We start from the raw sequence: 19563 nt of genomic DNA on the forward strand, positions 1-19563 counted from the left end.
CTATCACATCCTCTTCGCTCTCCTAGTAATGACCCTTGGTCCAATACTGACTTTTATCCTCCTCCGACCCATCACATCCTGATCGCTCTCCTAGTAATGACCCTTGGTCCAATACTGTCTTTTATTCTCCTCTGACCTATCACATCCTCATCGCTCTCCTAGTAATGACCCTTGGTCCAATACTGACTTTTATCCTTCTCTGACCCATCACATCCTGATCGCTCTCCTAGTAATGACCCTTGGCTCGAACACTGACTTATCATCTGAACGATTACATTTTGCTCGCTCTACTAGTAATGACCCTTGGCTCCCTTACTGACTTTTATACTCCGACCTCCTCCAAGAATAACAAAATAGAAAAAGAAAATCAGAAGCAAATATATGTCTTTGACAGCCTGTAGTCACCACTAGAGGGAGCTCAGTGCATACTACTGATACATTGAGCTCAATGATAACACAGTATGCAGGAAGCTCCCTCTAGTGGCAGCTGCAGGTAGCTATAACATACATACACACATATATACTGTATACACATAGTATATATTACTCAGTCTATACAATTTGGAGCTCTGTATCAGAAAACTAGGCACTCTGATCACTGTACAGATATATTATGAAATTACTTTGCTCAACAAGTCTACAAGAAAGGAAGAGACACTAAATAATAAGTTAAAGTCTGCTACATATTTATTGCGCAGGATCTTGGATGCTGACACCAGTCCTCGTCCTTGAGCTTCTGCATTGTAGAAAACACATGAACAGAAGGAGAACATCTAAACATCATGCAGATGTTACATGCTGCAAATTAGAACGGCTGAGCAACAGCGCCCACTACAGGAGGCCGAGGAGGAGATGATGATCATTCATGGACACATGTCGTCGATGACTGAAGGTCTTGGACGTGTTTGTACCTCTCTGTTTTTACTGGAAACCAGCCTTAAGGGGAGATTACACGGGAGTCACTAAAAAGCTCAAAACGAGAAAAACTTGGATGGTTTACTCCTCCAAAGCCTCTGCCACATTCACATCAATATAACACAGCTGCAATACCTGGCACGACACGTGGTCACGTGTGGCGCTGTTTCGGGAAAAATGCAGCCATGCTTACAACCTCCACAAATAGAAGTGCACCACCTTGTTCAGCAGCTTACATGGATAGACACATCCATAGAAGAAGAGACGGTGGCGGTCAGCAAATCAAATCATCAAAATGGTGTATGCTCCCGGAGGATATGTGCTAAGTAAACCACTACAATAGCACACGTCAAAGGCATTCATCGGAGGTACGCAAGGATAAGAAGAGCATATAAAGAATCGTTCTGATGAAGGGGGTCAGAGGAATTGTTCTGATAAAAAGATTAGAAAAGGATGTGAAGAATCGTTCTGAAGAGAAAAAGGTCAGGGGAAAGACACGAAGAATCGTTCCGAAAAAAACGTTAGAAGATGATGTGAACAATCATTCTGATGAAAGGGGTAAGAGGAAGGCATGAAGAGTCATTTTGCTGAAATGGTTAGAAGAGGATATGAAGAATCGCTGGGACGAAATGTGTCAGGGGAGGATGTAAAGAATTGTTCAGGTGGAAGAATCAGAAAAGGAATTAAAGAATCATTCTGATCAGTGGAGGATATGAATAACTCTTCAGCTGAAAGGATCAGAAGAGGATATGAAGAATCAATCTGATGAAAAAGGAGTATGTGAAGAATCGTTTTGATGGAAGGACCAGAAGAGGATGTAAGGAATAATTTTGATGTAAGGATTTGGGGAAAATATGAGGAACTAATATGAAGTAAGGATTAGAATTTTTCTGATAAAAGAGTGGATGTTTCCTCTTCCACGCCGTTTCTTATCTCGCCCCTGCAGGTTTGAGTCCACCCGTCTTCAACAATAACATGTCAACATGGCATGTGGCTGCTGCAGACAATTAATGTCCACAGTGGTGACCTCAGTGCTGCTGGGATGTCACCATAATAGTAAATGACTGGCTGCAGCGGTCACTTGTCATGCACATGTCATTCTTGCGGCCCGGTAAACAAAAACTGTTAGGGCACTGGGGAAATGTTGGCCCAGGATCGGCAGGAGATTGATAAGATAATGAACCTCATCATTTTATACCACTGTAAGAGGTTTTTGAAAAATGTCATAGGCTTTTACAATCCCTTGAAGTCTCATTTGCATAAAATAAGGGCGGAGCTTAGACTTTCATCACTGGCTGGGAAGCAGTTTGCTGCGGCAGAAATCTCCTAGGTCAGGAAATGGAGGAGATTACTGCTGGAGCAAGATGCTATTTCATCTCTGGGAAGCTGCTGGTCGCAGCAGACGCGTCTTCCATGTTGAAATGAGATAAGACAAGGTAAGTCGCCTCCATATTTCTTGCAAGGTTCAGTCTCCCTTTAATAGAGCAGCCTCGTACATTGACTCCACTCGGCAGGTGCTGCGTACTTTATTTATAAAAAAACAAAGAACCCCGGTCATAAAATATAGACATCACACGACAATTCACTCTTCAGCTTCCTGTTACACAACTTCATCTTTTCAGATTTTGCGCTTTTTCCATTCTGGCTCGTTGTCGGGTTCGTCTTCTTCAGAATCTACCTCGGCGAAAACAGCCGTAGGCTGCGTCCTGCAACACATGGAAATCATTGGGCAAAGCGGACACAGGACAGATCACATTCATAAGGATTCTGGCAAAGGACGCAAGACAATGAACTGGAAATCTGTGGAGGGCGCTGGATACACTGTAGCTATCGCATCGTTTTACGGTTACAATAGCTTGTGTTCTCATCACCACCATACACATTAGGCCGTGTTCTCATCACCACCATACACATTAGGCCGTGTTCTCATCACCACCATACACATTAGACTGTGTTCTCATCACCACCATACACATTAGGCCGTGTTCTCATCACCACCATACACATTAGACTGTGTTCTTACCACCACCATACACATTAGGCCGTGTTCTCATCACCACCATACACATTAGACTGTGTTCTCACCACCACCATACACATTAGACTGTGTTCTTACCACCACCATACACATTAGGCCGTGTTCTCATCACCACCATACACATTAGGCCGTGTTCTCATCACCACCATACACATTAGACCGTGTTCTCATCACCACCATACACATTAGACCGTGTTCTCATCACCACCATACACATTAGACCGTGTTCTCATCACCACCATACACATTAGACCGTGTTCTCATCACCACCATACACATTAGGCCGTGTTCTCATCACCACCATACACATTAGGCCGTGTTCTCATCACCACCATACACATTAGACCGTGTTCTCATCACCACCATACACATTAGGCCGTGTTCTCATCACCATCATACACATTAGGCCGTGTTCTCATCACCATCATACACATTAGGCCGTGTTCTCATCACCATCATACACATTAGGCCGTGTTCTCATCACCACCATACACATTAGACCGTGTTCTCACCACCACCATACACATTAGACCGTGTTCTCATCACCACCATACACATTAGGCCGTGTTCTCATCACCATCATACACATTAGGCCGTGTTCTCATCACCATCATACACATTAGGCCGTGTTCTCATCACCATCATACACATTAGGCCGTGTTCTCATCACCACCATACACATTAGGCCGTGTTCTCATCACCACCATACACATTAGGCCGTGTTCTCATCACCACCATACACATTAGGCCGTGTTCTCATCACCACCATACACATTAGGCCGTGTTCTCATCACCACCATACACATTAGGCCGTGTTCTCATCACCACCATACACATTAGACGGTGTTCTCATTACCACCATACACATTAGGCCGTGTTCTCATCACCACCATACACATTAGGCCGTGTTCTCATCACCACCATACACATTAGGCCGTGTTCTCATCACCACCATACACATTAGGCCGTGTTCTCATCACCACCATACACATTAGGCCGTGTTCTCACCACCACCATACACATTAGACTGTGTTCTCATCACCACCATACACATTAGGCCGTGTTCTCATCACCAGCATACACATTAGACCGTGTTCTCATCACCACCATACACATTAGGCCGTGTTCTCATCACCACCATACACATTAGACCGTGTTCTCATCACCACCATACACATTAGGCCGTGTTCTCATCACCACCATACACATTAGACTGTGTTCTCATCACCACCATACACATTAGGCCGTGTTCTCATCACCACCATACACATTAGGCCGTGTTGTCATCACAGTCATGTACTTAGGCTGTGTTCTCATCACCACCATACACATTAGGCTGTGTTCTCATCACCACCATACACATTAGGCCGTGTTGTCATCACAGTCATGTACTTAGGCTGTATTCACATCTCTGTTATGAGCCTCCACTGCAGATTCCACCAATGGAGAGCGTGATAGAACCTATTATACCTAACCTATTATTGTCAATGGTTCCATGTGGCACCATTGGGATCCATTAATTCACGGATCCAGAACTAGTGTTTTCTTCCACTGTTTTTCTCATATAATGAAGTAGAAAAACGGTAATGATAATGCAGATGTCAACGCAGCTTTAGACAGTCCGCTGATGCGGACATTCATCTAATGCACAATGTATATGGGCATCTTAAAGGAGTCGTCTACCTGTATTTAAAAAACAAAAAACAAACAATGTATATTCTTCTTAACGTTATCCCTCCGCTTCTCTTCTAGTTCTACACAGTCGTCTTTCTTTCCCTCAGGGTACATGTGACCACTGCGACCCATCATGGCCTGTAGCGTACATCTGTAGGATGTCAAGAGTCTTTCACAGGATCCGGGCAGTGCTGGAAGAGGAGCGGCTGGCGATCAGTAGGGAGAGTATACATTGTTTTTTTTCTTTAAACATTTTTTTTTTAAAGGTGGACAACCCCTTTACGTCACTTTTCCAATATTCACTGAGTCCTTGGGCTCTGTGCATCACCGGTGAATCAGAGCAGATCCTGCTGTGAATAAGATTATCAATCACATAAAGTCACGGGTCAATTACCGGGGGATAAACTGCGGTTCTTGTGTCACAGAGCCAACAAGCTAACATGGAGAAAGCAGGGAATCCGTCACAGTGGTGACATCTGAGCCTTCGCCCAGGACCAGAGATCTGCACTGGGACTCGTCATCAGAACCCTCCGTCCTCTGAGGATGGGAATGGTCTCCTGTAGAAGATCTCTCTGTATTCCCCGGGATCAATGCGACATCACAAGAAGTTATCCCCGACACAGAGGGGACACTGAGGAACATTAAACCAACAGCAATAATACGCCCCTATACAGGCATATAATGGCCACCTACTATACAGGCAAGATATACCACCGCTACCTACTATACAGGCACAGTATACCACCGCTACCTACTATACAGGCACAGTATACCACCACTACCTACTATACAGGCAAGATATACCACCGCTACCTACTATACAGGCAAGATATACCACCGCTACCTACTATACAGGCACAGTATACCACCGCTACCTACTATACAGGCACAGTATACCACCGCTACCTACTATACAGGCACAGTATACCACCGCTACCTACTATACAGGCACAGTATACCACCGCTACCTACTATACAGGCACAGTATACCACCGCTACCTACTATACAGGCAAGATATACCACCGCTACCTACTATACAGGCACAGTATACCACCGCTACCTATTATACAGGCACAGTATACCACCACTACCTACTATACAGGCAAGATATACCACCGCTACCTATTATACAGGCACAGTATACCACCGCTACCTACTATACAGGCAAGATATACCACCGCTACCTACTATACAGGCACAGTATACCACCGCTACCTACTATACAGGCACAGTATACCACCGCTACCTACTATACAGGCACAGTATACCACCGCTACCTACTATACAGGCACAGTATACCACCGCTACCTACTATACAGGCAAGATATACCACCGCTACCTACTATACAGGCACAGTATACCACCGCTACCTATTATACAGGCACAGTATACCACCACTACCTACTATACAGGCAAGATATACCACCGCTACCTATTATACAGGCACAGTATACCACCGCTACCTACTATACAGGCACAGTATACCACCGCTACCTACTATACAGGCAAGATATACCACCGCTACCTATTATACAGGCAAGATATACCACCGCTACCTACTATACAGGCATATAATCGCCACCTACTATACAGGCAAGATATACCACCGCTACCTACTGTACAGGCATATAATGGCCACCTACTATACAGGCAAGATATACCACCGCTACCTACTATACAGGCACAGTATACCACCGCTACCTACTATACAGGCACAGTATACCACCGCTACCTACTATACAGGCACAGTATACCACCGCTACCTACTATACAGGCACAGTATACCACCGCTACCTACTATACAGGCAAGATATACCACCGCTACCTACTATACAGGCACAGTATACCACCGCTACCTACTATACAGGCACAGTATACCACCGCTACCTACTATACAGGCACAGTATACCACCGCTACCTACTATACAAGCAAGATATACCACCGCTACCTACTATACAGGCACAGTATACCACCGCTACCTACTATACAGGCACAATATACCACCGCTACCTACTATACAGGCACAGTATACCATCGCTACCTACTATACAGGCACAGTATACCACTGCTACCTACTATACAGGCACAGTATACGACCACTACCTACTATACAGGCACAGTATACCACCGCTACCTACTATACAGGCAAGATATACCACTGCTACCTACTATACAGGCACAGTATACGACCACTACCTACTATACAGGCACAGTATACCACCGCTACCTACTATACAGGCAAGATATACCACCGCTACCTACTATACAGGCACAGTATACCACCACTACCTACTATACAGGCACAGTATACCACCGCTACTTACTATACAGGCAAGATATACCACCGCTACCTACTATACAGGCAAGATATACCACCACTACCTACTATACAGGCACAGTATACCACCGCTACCTACTATACAGGCACAGTATACCACCGCTACCTACTATACAGGCACGATATGCCACCATTACCTATTACACATACACCGTATGCCACCATTACCTACTATACATGCACGATATGCCACCATTACCTACTATACATGCACGGTATGCCACCATTACCTACTTTACATGCACGATATGCCACCATTACCTACTATACATGCACGGTATACCACCATTACCTACTATACATGCACGGTATACCACCATTACCTACTATACAGGCACGGTATGCCACCATTACCTACTATACATGCACAGTATGCCACCATTACCTACTATACAGGCACGATATGCCACCATTACCTACTATACATGCACGATATGCCACCATTACCTACTATACATGCACAGTATGCCACCATTACCTACTATACATGCACAGTATGCCACCATTACCTACTATACATGTACGATATGCCACCATTACCTATTATACAGGCACAGTATGCCACCATTACCTATTACACATGCACGGTATGCCACCATTACCTACTATACATGCACAGTATGCCACCATTACCTACTATACAGGCACGATATGCCACCATTACCTACTATACATGCACGGTATGCCACCATTACCTACTATACATGCACGGTATGCCACCATTACCTACTATACATGCACGGTATGCCACCATTACCTACTATACATGCACGGTATGCCGCCATTACCTACTATACATGCACGGTATGCCACCATTACCTACTATACATGCACGGTATGCCACCATTACCTACTATACATGCACGGTATGCCACCATTACCTATTATACATGCACGATATGCCACCATTACCTACTATACAGGCACGATATGCCACCATTACCTACTATACATGCACGATATGCCACCATTACCTACTATACATGCACGGTATGCCACCATTACCTACTATACATGCACGGTATGCCACCATTACCTATTATACATGCACGATATGCCACCATTACCTACTATACAGGCACGATATGCCACCATTACCTACTATACAGGCACGATATGCCACCATTACCTACTATACATGCACGGTATGCCACCATTACCTACTATACATGCACGGTATGCCGCCATTACCTACTATACATGCACGGTATGCCACCATTACCTACTATACATGCACGATATGCCACCATTACCTACTATACATGCACGGTATGCCACCATTACCTATTATACATGCACGATATGCCACCATTACCTACTATACAGGCACGATATGCCACCATTACCTACTATACATGCACGATATGCCACCATTACCTACTATACATGCACAGTATGCCACCATTACCTACTATACATGCACAGTATGCCACCATTACCTACTATACATGTACGATATGCCACCATTACCTATTATACAGGCACAGTATGCCACCATTACCTATTACACATGCACGGTATGCCACCATTACCTACTATACATGCACAGTATGCCACCATTACCTACTATACAGGCACGATATGCCACCATTACCTACTATACATGCACGGTATGCCACCATTACCTACTATACATGCACGGTATGCCACCATTACCTACTATACATGCACGGTATGCCACCATTACCTACTATACATGCACGATATGCCGCCATTACCTACTATACATGCACGGTATGCCACCATTACCTACTATACATGCACGGTATGCCACCATTACCTACTATACATGCACGGTATGCCACCATTACCTATTATACATGCACGATATGCCACCATTACCTACTATACAGGCACGATATGCCACCATTACCTACTATACATGCACGGTATGCCACCATTACCTACTATACAGGCACGATATGCCACCATTACCTATTATACATGCACGGTATGCCACCATTACCTACTATACATGCACGGTATGCCACCATTACCTACTATACATGCACGATATGCCGCCATTACCTACTATACATGCACGATATGCCGCCATTACCTACTATACATGCACGGTATGCCACCATTACCTACTATACAGGCACGATATGCCACCATTACCTATTATACATGCACGGTATGCCACCATTACCTACTATACAGGCACGATATGCCACCATTACCTATTATACATGCACGATATGCCACCATTACCTACTATACAGGCACGGTATGCCACCATTACCTACTATACAGGCACGGTATGCCACCATTACCTATTATACATGCACGGTATGCCACCATTACCTACTATACATGCACGGTATGCCACCATTACCTACTATACATGCACGATATGCCGCCATTACCTACTATACATGCACGATATGCCGCCATTACCTACTATACATGCACGGTATGCCACCATTACCTACTATACAGGCACGATATGCCACCATTACCTATTATACATGCACGGTATGCCACCATTACCTACTATACAGGCACGGTATGCCGCCATTACCTACTATACATGCACGATATGCCGCCATTACCTACTATACATGCACGATATGCCGCCATTACCTACTATACATGCACGGTATGCCACCATTACCTACTATACAGGCACGATATGCCACCATTACCTACTATACATGCACGGTATGCCGCCATTACCTACTATACATGCACGATATGCCGCCATTACCTACTATACATGCACGGTATGCCACCATTACCTACTATACATGCACGGTATGCCACCATTACCTACTATACAGGCACGATATGCCACCATTACCTACTATACAGGCACGATATGCCACCATTACCTACTATACATGCACGGTATGCCACCATTACCTACTATACATGTACGGTATGCAACCATTACCTACTATACATGCACGGTATGCCACCATTACCTACTATACATGCACGATATGCCACCATTACCTACTATACAGGCACGATATGCCACCATTACCTACTACACATGCACGATATGCCACCATTACCTACTACACATGCACGATATGCCACCATTACCTATTATACAGGCACGGTATGCCACCATTACCTACTATACATGCACGGTATGTCACCATTACCTACTATACATGCACGGTATGCCACCATTACCTACTATACATGCACGGTATGCCGCCATTACCTACTATACATGCACGGTATGCTACCATTACCTACTATACATGCACGGTATGCCACCATTACCTACTATACAGGCACGGTATGCCACCATTACCTACTATACATGCACGGTATGTCACCATTACCTACTATACAGGCACGGTATGCCACCATTACCTACTATACAGGCACGATATGCCACCATTACCTACTATACATGCACGGTATGCCACCATTACCTACTATACATGCACGGTATGCCACCATTACCTACTATACAGGCACGATATGCCACCATTACCTACTATACATGCACGGTATGCCACCATTACCTACTATACATGCACGGTATGCTACCATTACCTACTATACATGCACGGTATGCCACCATTACCTATTATACAGGCACGGTATGCCACCATTACCTACTATACATGCACGATATGCCGCCATTACCTACTATACATGCACGGTATGCCGCCATTACCTACTATACATGCACGGTATGCCACCATTACCTACTATACAGGCACGATATGCCACCATTACCTACTATACAGGCACGATATTATTATTATTATTATTATTATACATTTTTATAGCGCCATTTATTCCATGGCGCTTTACATGTGAATACGGGGCAAATATAGACAAATACATTAAACATGAGCAGATAACAAGGCACACGAGTACATAAGGAGGGAGGACCCTGCCCGCGAGGGCTCACAGTCTGCAGGGGGTGGGTGAGGATACACTAGGAGAGGGAAGAGCTGGCTGTGCGGCTGTTCAGTAGGTTGAGGATCACTGCAGGCTGTAGGCTTGTCGGAAGAGATGAGTCTTCAGGTTCTTTTTGAAGGTTTCTATGGTAGGCGCAAGTCTGATGTGTTGGGGTAGAGAGTTCCAGAGTATGGGGGAAGCACGGGAGAAGTCTTGGATGCGGTTATGGGAAGAAGAGATGAGAGGGGAGTAGAGAAGGAGGTCTTGGGAGGATCGGAGGTCGCGTGTAGGTAGGTACCGGGAGACCATGTCACAGATGTATGGAGGAGACAGGTTGTGGATGGCTTTGTATGTCAGTGTGAGGGTTTTGAACTGGAGTCTCTGGGCGATAGGAAGCCAGTGAAGGGCTTGACACAGGGGAGAGGCTGGGGAATAGCGGGGGGACAGGTGGATTAGTCGGGCAGCAGAGTGTAGGATGGATTGGAGTGGTGCCAGAGTGCTAGAGGGGAGTCCAGAGAGTAGGAGGTTGCAGTAGTCGAGGCGGGAGATGATAAGGGCATGCACTAGCGTTTTTGCAGTGTTGCGGTCAAGGAAAGCACGGATCCGGGAAATATTTTTGAGTTTGAGACGACAGGAGGAGGCAAGGGCTTGGATATGTGGCTTGAAAGAGAGGGCAGAGTCGAGGATCACCCCGAGGCACCGGGCGTGTGGGACTGGGGATAGTGAGCAGCCATTGACATTGATGGATAGGTCTGGTGGAGGGGTAGAGTGAGATGGGGGAAAGATGATGAATTCTGTTTTGTCCATGTTCAGTTGTAGAAAGCGAGCAGAAAAGAAGGCTGAAATGGCAGACAGACAGTGCGGGATTTTGGTAAGCAAGGAGGAGAGGTCAGGTCCGGAGAGGTAGATCTGCGTGTCGTCAGCGTAGAGATGGTACTGCATACCGTGGGATTCTATGAGCTGTCCCAGGCCGAAAGTGTAGATGGAGAAGAGTAGGGGTCCTAGAACAGAGCCTTGAGGAACACCGACTGACAAGGGGCGAAGTGAGGAGGTGGTGTGGGGGAGGGAGACACTGAATGTTCGGTCTGTCAGATATGACGAGATCCAGGAAAGGGCCAAGTCTGTGATGCCAAGGGATGAGAGGATTTGTAGCAAAAGGGAGTGGTCTACAGTGTCAAAGGCAGAAGACAAGTCCAGGAGAAGGAGGACAGAGTAGTGTCGCTTGCTCCTGGCAGTTAGTAGGTCATTGGTGACTTTAGTTAGGGCAGTTTCAGTTGAGTGATGGGAACGGAAGCCTGATTGTAACCGATCAAAGAGGGAGCAGGAGGAGAAGTGGGAGGACAGTTCAAGATGGACGTGTTGCTCCAGCAATTTGGAGGCATAAGGGAGAAGAGATATTGGGCGATAGCTAGACACAGAGGATGGGTCGAGGGAGGGCTTTTTGAGGATGGGTGTGATCTTGGCATGCTTGAAGGATGAGGGAAAGACACCTGTTGTGAGTGAGAGGTTGAAGAGGTGTGTTAGGGTTGGGATGAAGACCGTGGAAAGGTTAGGGATGAGGTGGGACGGGAGCGGGTCAAGCGTGCAGGTGGTGAGGTGTGATCTTGACAGGAGGGTGGAGAGCTGATCTTCTGTCATGGTGGAGAAGCTGGTTTTGGAGGAGCAGGGTTGAGCAGCTAAGAGGGGCAGTGGGCGCTGTGGGCCAAAGCTTTCTCTGATCGTATCGATCTTCTGTTTAAAGAAAGAGGCGAAGTCATCAGCAGAAATGAGGGGGGAGGGGGGAGGTGCTGGGGGACGGAGTAGAGAATTGAAAGTGTTGAAAAGCTGTTTAGGGTTGTGGGACAGGGAGGATATGAGGGATGAGAAGTAAGTTTGTTTTGCGGCAGTGAGCGCAGACTTGAAGCTGGCGAGGGACTGCTTGTATGCAGTGAAGTGGTCGGCAGAGTGGGATCGCTTCCATCTCCGCTCAGCAATCCTGGAAGCCCGTCTCAATTCTTTGGTCAGGCTGGTCAGCCAGGGCTGCCTGTTAATTGTACGAGTTTTACTATGCATGAGTGGGGTAGCCGAATCGAGTGTTGTTGTTATTGTGGTGTTATAAAAAGTGGCAGCAGCATCTGTGTCATGAAGGGAGGCTATGTCTGTGAGAGGGAGAAGGGACTCAGAGTGATTGTAAGTTGAGATGTTTGAGATTTCTGCGAGGGTGAGTGAGTTTGTGGAGTGGGGGTTGCACACTAGGAGAGGAGAGGGACGAGAATGTCAGTAGGTTGTGGTCAGACAGGGGGAGGGGTGTGTTAGTGAGGTTAGTAAGGGAGCAGAGGCGGGTGAAGATGAGGTCCAGCGTGTGGCCATCTTTGTGAGTGGCCTCAGAGGACCATTGAGTGAGGCCAAAGGAGGCAGTCAGTGATAAAAGTTTAGAGGTAGCTGAGGTGAAAGTGTCAATGGGGACATTGAAATCACCCACGATGATAGTGGGGATGTCAACAGAGAGGAAATGAAGTAGCCAGGTGGTGAAGTGGTCGAGAAAGGTGGAGATGGCTAGTTCTGGGGGGCGGTAGATGACAGCCAGCTGGAGGTTGGAAGGGGAATAGATGCGGACAGAGTGCACCTCAAACGAGGGAAGAGTAGCGGAGGGTGGTAGCGGGATTGGAGTAAAGGAGCAGGTGTCGGACAGGAGCAAGCCAACTCCTCCACCGCGTTTGTTGCTGGGGCGAGGGGTGTGAGAGAGGTGGAATCCGCCATAGGAGAGCGCAGCTGGAGAGGCCGAGTCAGAGGGGGTGAGCCAGGTTTCAGTGAGGCCGAGGAAGGAGAGTTTGTTGGTGATGAAGAGGTCATGGATAAATGGCAGTTTGTTGCAGATGGAGCGTGCGTTCCATAGTGCTCCAAGTAGGGGGAGCGGGGGAGTGGGGGCTGGAGGAATGGGTATGAGGTTGTCGTGGTTGGGAAAGCGTGCGGAGGATCGTGGCAGGGGGTTAGAAACGAGTGTGGGGATGAATTGGGGAGGGCCGGGATTTGGGGATATGTCACCAGCAATGAGGAGTAACAGACAGATCATTAGAAGGTGGGAGCAGGATAGGACATGATGTGGCCGTGTGTGTCTGGAGAAAAAGGATTGTATGTGGAGGAACAGTTCTGAGGGGAAGGTGAGATGGCGATATGCCACCATTACCTACTATACATGCACGGTATGCCACCATTACCTACTATACATGCACGGTATGCCGCCATTACCTACTATACATGCACGGTATGCCACCATTACCTACTATACAGGCACGATATGCCACCATTACCTACTATACATGCACGGTATGCCACCATTACCTACTATACATGCACGGTATGCCACCATTACCTACTATACATGCACGGTATGCCGCCATTACCTACTATACATGCACGGTATGCCACCATTACCTACTATACAGGCACGATATGCCACCATTACCTACTATACATGCACGGTATGCCACCATTACCTACTATACATGCACGGTATGCCGCCATTACCTACTATACATGCACGGTATGCCACCATTACCTACTATACAGGCACGATATGCCACCATTACCTACTATACAGGCACGATATGCCACCATTACCTACTATACATGCACGGTATGCCACCATTACATACTATACATGCACGGTATGCCACCATTACCTACTATACATGCACGATATGCCACCATTACCTACTATACATGCACGGTATGCCACCATTACCTATTATACAGGCACGGTATGCCACCATTACCTACTATACATGCACGATATGCCACCATTACCTACTATACATGCACGGTATGCCACCATTACCTATTATACAGGCACGGTATGCCACCATTACCTACTATACATGCACGGTATGCCACCATTACATACTATACATGCACGATATGCCACCATTACCTACTATACATGCACGATATGCCACCATTACCTACTATACATGCACGGTATGCCACCATTACCTATTATACAGGCACGGTATGCCACCATTACCTACTATACATGCACGATATGCCACCATTACCTACTACACATGCACGGTATGCCACCATTACCTACTATACAGGCACGGTGTGCCACCATTACCTATTATACATGCACGATATGCCACCATTACCTACTATACATGCACGGTATGCCACCATTACCTATTATACAGGCACAGTATGCCACCATTACCTACTACACATGCACGGTATGCCACCATTACCTACTATACAGGCACGGTATGCCACCATTACCTACTATACAGGCACGGTATGCCACCATTACCTATTATACAGGCACAGTATGCCACCATTACCTACTATACATGCACGGTATGCCACCATTACCTACTATACATGCACGATATGCCACCATTACCTACTATACATGTACGGTATGCCACCATTACCTACTACACATGCACGGTATGCCACCATTACCTATTATACATGCACGGTATGCCACCATTACCTACTATACATGCACGATATGCCACCATTACCTACTATACATGCACGATATGCCACCATTACCTACTATACATGCACGATATGCCACCATTACCTACTATACATGCACGATATGCCGCCATTACCTACTATACAGGCACGATATGCCACCATTACCTACTATACATGCACGATATGCCACCATTACCTACTATACATGCACGGTATGCCACCATTACCTACTATACAGGCACGATATGCCACCATTACCTACTATACATGCACGGTATGCCACCATTACCTACTATACAGGCACGGTATGCCACCATTACCTACTATACATGCACGGTATGCCACCATTACCTACTATACATGCACGATATGCCACCATTACCTACTATACATGCACGGTATGCCGCCATTACCTACTATACATGCACGGTATGCCACCATTACCTACTATACAGGCACGGTATGCCACCATTACCTACTATACATGCACGATATGCCACCATTACCTACTATACATGCACGGTATGCCACCATTACCTATTATACAGGCACGGTATGCCACCATTACCTATTATACATGCACGATATGCCACCATTACCTATTATACATGCACGGTATGCCACTGACACCTACTATGCATGTAATAAATACCACCGCTACCAACTATACAGCACATGCATACATAGTAGGGACTAATGTCATGTATCCCCCCTCTCCTACTTGTAAGAAATGAACTCGAGCCCCCCTCCATCCCAGATGCAAGGACACAAAGGTAATTTGGTAACGGCCTCATCCCATGAACTTCATACTCCACCTATCGGGTTACATTCATGACACCTGCAATGTTACTGTCATGAAAGATTTAATAGACACTGATCCCGGGAGGGCCGACGTCCCACACGTGGGCTGATTGCATTACAGCTTCTTGTAAAGAGCGTAGCCAGGGGGAAAGGGAGCCGGGCCTTGAAGTGGGCAGGATGGAGGCAATGGTCGCTATTAGCTTACACCGGAGAAGATACATATATTTATGTGGACGCTTGTCAGGCCGGCTGAACAATAGCTGGAAGCTTGTGAACCTGACAGCTATTGTCAGACCTGGTGAATGTGGCTCAATAAATGTGCATCGATTCCGCATGAATCGCTGGGTTAACCCTTGTTACGCTGCAATGTGCAGACAAGCCAATACAAAGTAACAAGATGGGCACCGGATTTAACTAAGGAATTAGCTATTTTAATTGTAAAAATTTATCCATTTACCCCACAGACTTGGAGTGAATGTGCTGTGACCCTTCTATATTATTAACGTATCAAGAAGTTTTTGGAGTAGAAAGAGGGAAAAACGCCAAGCGCATGAGAATAAGCAGATGTTGTCCACGACCAGATTCAAACCCAAGACCCCAACAGAATCCGGAAGCTAGGACAACCTTGACTACAAGAAATAACAGAGAATGGAAAAGATGTAATATAGAAACTTAGACCCAAAACTCACGTGGAATATGCTGGTGCCACCCAGTATGGGTTATCTTCCGCATCCTTTGCATGGCGAAGAATTGCTTCTCGAGGATTGCTGTCATCAGTTTTATCCAGTGCAATGTTCTTTACGATGAAAGAAGACAAGGTACCGCCATGGGTACCTACACGCCCACCACGACCTGCAACATCAGGAAAGGACTCGTTAGTGAATGCTGAGGACAAAATAGACATTATTTCAAATAAAAAATGGTGATGAAATCATGGGACAACCTCATTCGTCAAGTACTAGATCATTATTAGCCTGGAAACTATTGTCATAACTCTATCTAAAGTGGATGTTTCATGAGGATAATCGGAAGACATTGGGACACTCCTTTTTTTTTTTAGTAAGATGTTTGCTTTAATTGTTCTTAGATTGGTTTTATGATACTTAAAGTTGTTTTCCACACATATACGCAGATAATTTCAAAAAGTGGTCATAATTTTATGGGTTGACCTGCTCAAAAAAGTTGACACTATAGGAGAGAGGACCTTGCTCATAAAAGCTTAAACTCTACAAGAGAGAGAACTTCGCTCATAAGAGCTGACACTCTACGAAACAAAGAACTCTGATATTAATAGAGAAAGCTGCATGGATGCATAACTTTGCCTGTATCTGAGCTAACACATATATACATTTCGGAGTGATACATTGTGGGTAGCTTGTTTTAGAATGGGTGGAGAAGAGATATCGCAGTCCAAGTCAGATTATGTTAAGGCCATGGACTACAGTGACATTGCCAAGTGACATAAATGTTTAAGTCTGAGCAAATAACATAGTAACATAGTAACATAGTTAGTAAGGCCGAAAAAAGACATTTGTCCATCCAGTTCAGCCTATATTCCATCATAATAAATCCCCAGATCTACGTCCTTCTACAGAACCTAATAATTGTATGATACAATATTGTTCTGCTCCAGGAAGACATCCAGGCCTCTCTTGAACCCCTCGACTGAGTTCGCCATCACCACCTCCTCAGGCAAGCAATTCCAGATTCTCACTGCCCTAACAGTAAAGAATCCTCTTCTATGTTGGTGGAAAAACCTTCTCTCCTCCAGACGCAAAGAATGCCCCCTTGTGCCCGTCACCTTCCTTGGTATAAACAGATCCTCAGCGAGATATTTGTATTGTCCCCTTATATACTTATACATGGTTATTAGATCGCCCCTCAGTCGTCTTTTTTCTAGACTAAATAATCCTAATTTCGCTAATCTATCTGGGTATTGTAGTTCTCCCATCCCCTTTATTAATTTTGTTGCCCTCCTTTGTACTCTCTCTAGTTCCATTATATCCTTCCTGAGCACCGGTGCCCAAAACTGGACACAGTACTCCATGTGCGGTCTAACTAGGGATTTGTACAGAGGCAGTATAATGCTCTCATCATGTGTATCCAGACCTCTTTTAATGCACCCCATGATCCTGTTTGCCTTGGCAGCTGCTGCCTGGCACTGGCTGCTCCAGGTAAGTTTATCATTAACTAGGATCCCCAAGTCCTTCTCCCTGTCAGATTTACCCAGTGGTTTCCCGTTCAGTGTGTAATGGTGATATTGATTCCCTCTTCCCATGTGTATAACCTTACATTTATCATTGTTAAACCTCATCTGCCACCTTTCAGCCCAAGTTTCCAACTTATCCAGATCCATCTGTAGCAGAATACTATCTTCTCTTGTATTAACTGCTTTACATAGTTTTGTATCATCTGCAAATATCGATATTTTACTGTGTAAACCTTCTACATATCCTGGGGAAGTGAGTTTCACAGAATAGGTGCAGCACGAGAGAAGTTCGGTGTTACCAATGAACCTGGCTACATTGTTGCAACAGAACTGTAGAAAACAGCCCAAATTGAGGCTTGTGAGGAAAGTTGTCATCAGGATGTGACGTAGACCATCCGTAGACATACACCTGCACAGAAGGGGCAATGCATGTTATGTGCTTTGCCCTGGACCCCATCCAAAAAGAGGAGCAAAATCAGCATCCATGGCCTCTACAACCTCCCTGTGACTCGGAGCAGTGAGCCCGTCTATTCATAGCCCAGTAATTACAGACATCTCTATTACGGCATTCTTCTGAACACTTGCTTCCTCTGTGACACATTGGCACTTGGCATCAAAGAGTCTAGCACATCTAGAATTACGTATCTGTTTTGGTAGGGCAAGCACTTCTCCCGCACGGAGCATGGGCCGCTGGGACTGAATTGCATAATTCAAGTTTCCCTAACCACAAATGTCAAAAAGAATGATACGAAAATTGTTTAATTCCAAGAAGGGAAAGCCAGTCAGTGATAATGGCCGAGACTTAATAGTTGTGGTCACAAGTTATTTAACGCCTGAAGAAGTCATAAAAAGCTGTTAATAATAAAGTTTTGTGCAGAACTTTGGAAAACAAGACGGAAAGCCGCTGAGAGAGCGTCCGGATAGTTCAAGAAGTTGACATTGGTGAGAAATGTGACCTTCAATGGTGTAGACTTCTGCCCTGCATTGTAGTACATCACCGGAATGTTGTGTCCGGCCAGTGGAAGGGTCAACTACGATGTGACTGGACCCCTGTGGTCATCTGGCCCTTGCGGTGAGCAGTCAGAAATATAACTGAAATGGAGTGATTAAAATGTGGGACTTTAAGCACATGTCTAGACCAGAGATGTCAAACTGAAATACACATGAAGGCTAACAAACAATGTCTACAATTGAAGAAGCTTTTTGTTATCAAATACAGTATAACACATTTTTTCATATGGAATCAAACAAAGGAGTT

General features: G+C 45.6%; 1 protein-coding gene across 2 annotated transcripts in view; it reads right to left on the bottom strand.

Moving 5' to 3' along the window:
* Positions 1 to 2424: 2424 nt before the first annotated feature.
* Positions 2425 to 19563, bottom strand: part of WDR70 (WD repeat domain 70) — a 344582-nt gene continuing 327443 nt past the window's right edge. For both annotated transcript variants that reach the window (XM_069745936.1, XM_069745937.1), the window contains 2 exons: positions 16786 to 16948; positions 2425 to 2621 (listed from right to left, as the gene is read on the bottom strand). In XM_069745936.1, the coding sequence (XP_069602037.1) occupies positions 2534 to 2621; positions 16786 to 16948 (251 nt within the window). In that variant the 3' untranslated portion in view covers positions 2425 to 2533. The remainder of the gene's footprint in view (positions 2622 to 16785; positions 16949 to 19563) is intronic.

Source organism: Ranitomeya imitator, chromosome 1 (assembly GCF_032444005.1).
Source record: "Ranitomeya imitator isolate aRanImi1 chromosome 1, aRanImi1.pri, whole genome shotgun sequence".
In the NCBI taxonomy this organism is placed as follows: domain Eukaryota; kingdom Metazoa; phylum Chordata; class Amphibia; order Anura; family Dendrobatidae; genus Ranitomeya; species Ranitomeya imitator.